Source organism: Triticum dicoccoides, unplaced genomic scaffold (assembly GCF_002162155.2).
Source record: "Triticum dicoccoides isolate Atlit2015 ecotype Zavitan unplaced genomic scaffold, WEW_v2.0 scaffold56873, whole genome shotgun sequence".
NCBI lineage: Eukaryota > Viridiplantae > Streptophyta > Magnoliopsida > Poales > Poaceae > Triticum > Triticum dicoccoides.
Window position 1 is genome coordinate 1 of NW_021282666.1, and position 1,674 is coordinate 1,674.

At 46.5% G+C, this 1,674-nt stretch overlaps 1 protein-coding gene across 1 annotated transcript; it reads left to right on the top strand.

Moving 5' to 3' along the window:
* Positions 1–6: 6 nt before the first annotated feature.
* On the top strand, positions 7–1,636 carry LOC119346997 (the record flags this gene model as incomplete). The annotated part of the gene is made up of 6 exons (XM_037616043.1): positions 7–174; positions 270–618; positions 716–911; positions 1,008–1,106; positions 1,206–1,471; positions 1,561–1,636. Coding segments are annotated over exons 2-6 (726 nt in total), but the record flags the coding sequence as incomplete, so codon positions are not given.
* Positions 1,637–1,674: the final 38 nt, after the last annotated feature.

The following is a 1,674-nucleotide window of genomic DNA, read 5'->3' on the forward strand; positions in this document are numbered from 1 at the left end:
GGAACTACCCGTCTGGACACCCACTTATCGAGGAGACGCCGTCATTTGACCTGGGCGTCTTCACACCTCCTTGCAATAAAGCAAAAGAACCTACCTCGTTGAGCATTGGTTCCATAAAGGGCATCACGCGGAAAGACCTGTTCGGCGCTGGTGAATTCTCCACTAAAACTCCTGGTAAACAGCATTCCCTCTTCGCAGCATAACACACAACTCTATTTTCGGGGTCTTCGTATTATGAATAACAGAGTTTTTTTGTCTCTATAAAACAGGGTCTGCAGACCAGGTGACACCATCAACCCCCTTTCACATAGGGAGCGCAACTATACATCCCACACAAGAACACCGTGTGGTGGCACACGTGTCACCGGTTAGTTGCACTAGGTCTGTAGCCACTGGCCTTTTGGACTTCAGAGAGGAAGTAGAGGCAGACTGTGTAAACCTGAACAAACCGGTTGAGGAAATATCACTACCCGCACCACCACCCAAAAGGAGAGTTGCCCCTGGGCCTGCCGGCCGATCGCCGTTTGTCATGCAATATCGTTTGTCCGAGAGGGCTTCAGGAGATGCAACACATTTGTATCTAACATTCTCCCAGATGGACGGAGCAGTGCTAAGCAAGTAAGTGTTGGCTAAAACACGGTTATTCACTGACTACTACACTTTTTTCCAAGTGACTCATTTAACGCAAGTTTGGATGTCAAATGATGTGTTGCAGCAACTGGGTTGTTAGTCCATTTCCAAGCTACATAGAGCTGACGGGCATCGCACTCAAAAGACAGTTGAGCGTGGGAGGTTTCATAGAGATAGACTTGATGAATGTTTTTATGCGGAGGTTCCAGCAGCTAGAGAATGCTTGGGCCAGAAAATATGGCGACTCACCATGGAGGCATTACTTGGAACCAGACTTCATGGTAAGGAAAATCCTGAAACTATCAACAAAACCATCATCGTGTCGAGATGAGGGTGTTTAACATATCTTTTTTGTCTGCCCGCCACTGTTTGTACAGAGCCACGTATTGCGAGGCGGAGGATTCATCCATAATGACTATGTAAGGAACATTTTTGTTGGGCATCACATCTCGCATGATGTCAACAGATGCCCTATGGTAACACTCGCTCGCATTTCTTATCGTGTTCTTTTCCTAAAACTAATGGTTGTTTCGTAGACATTTTCCAGTGACACAACACATCTATGTTTTTTTCAGATGGTCTTGCCAGTGCATCATGCGCACGCTTGGTCAACATATATATTCGACTTCCCGAGGAGGAGGACAACCATTTTAGATCCTATGATCAACAACGGGGACAGACCAGCAGATGAATTGCGCAACGAACACATAAAAATAGCAGATGAGCTACGCGGGGCGCTATTGGAATGCATAGCTGAATACTTCGATGGTTGGACACCCAAGACCAAAGGATGGCAGAAGTGGTTCCCAAAACTCACAACTGGACCTTGGGTCTGCAGCAGGTATCAGATACGCCATGCAAACTTCTTTCATTCTGTTTTCATAGTTCATGAGCTGTTGCTGAATAAGTTATGTTAAAAAACACCTAAAGGGCTTCTAGCGGGGTCATTGCGCTACACTATGCTAGGCAGTGGATGGGGACGAAGCTACAGAGGACTTTATCGCCGGTATGTACAATCAAAACACTCATGCGGGGAGTAAGGTG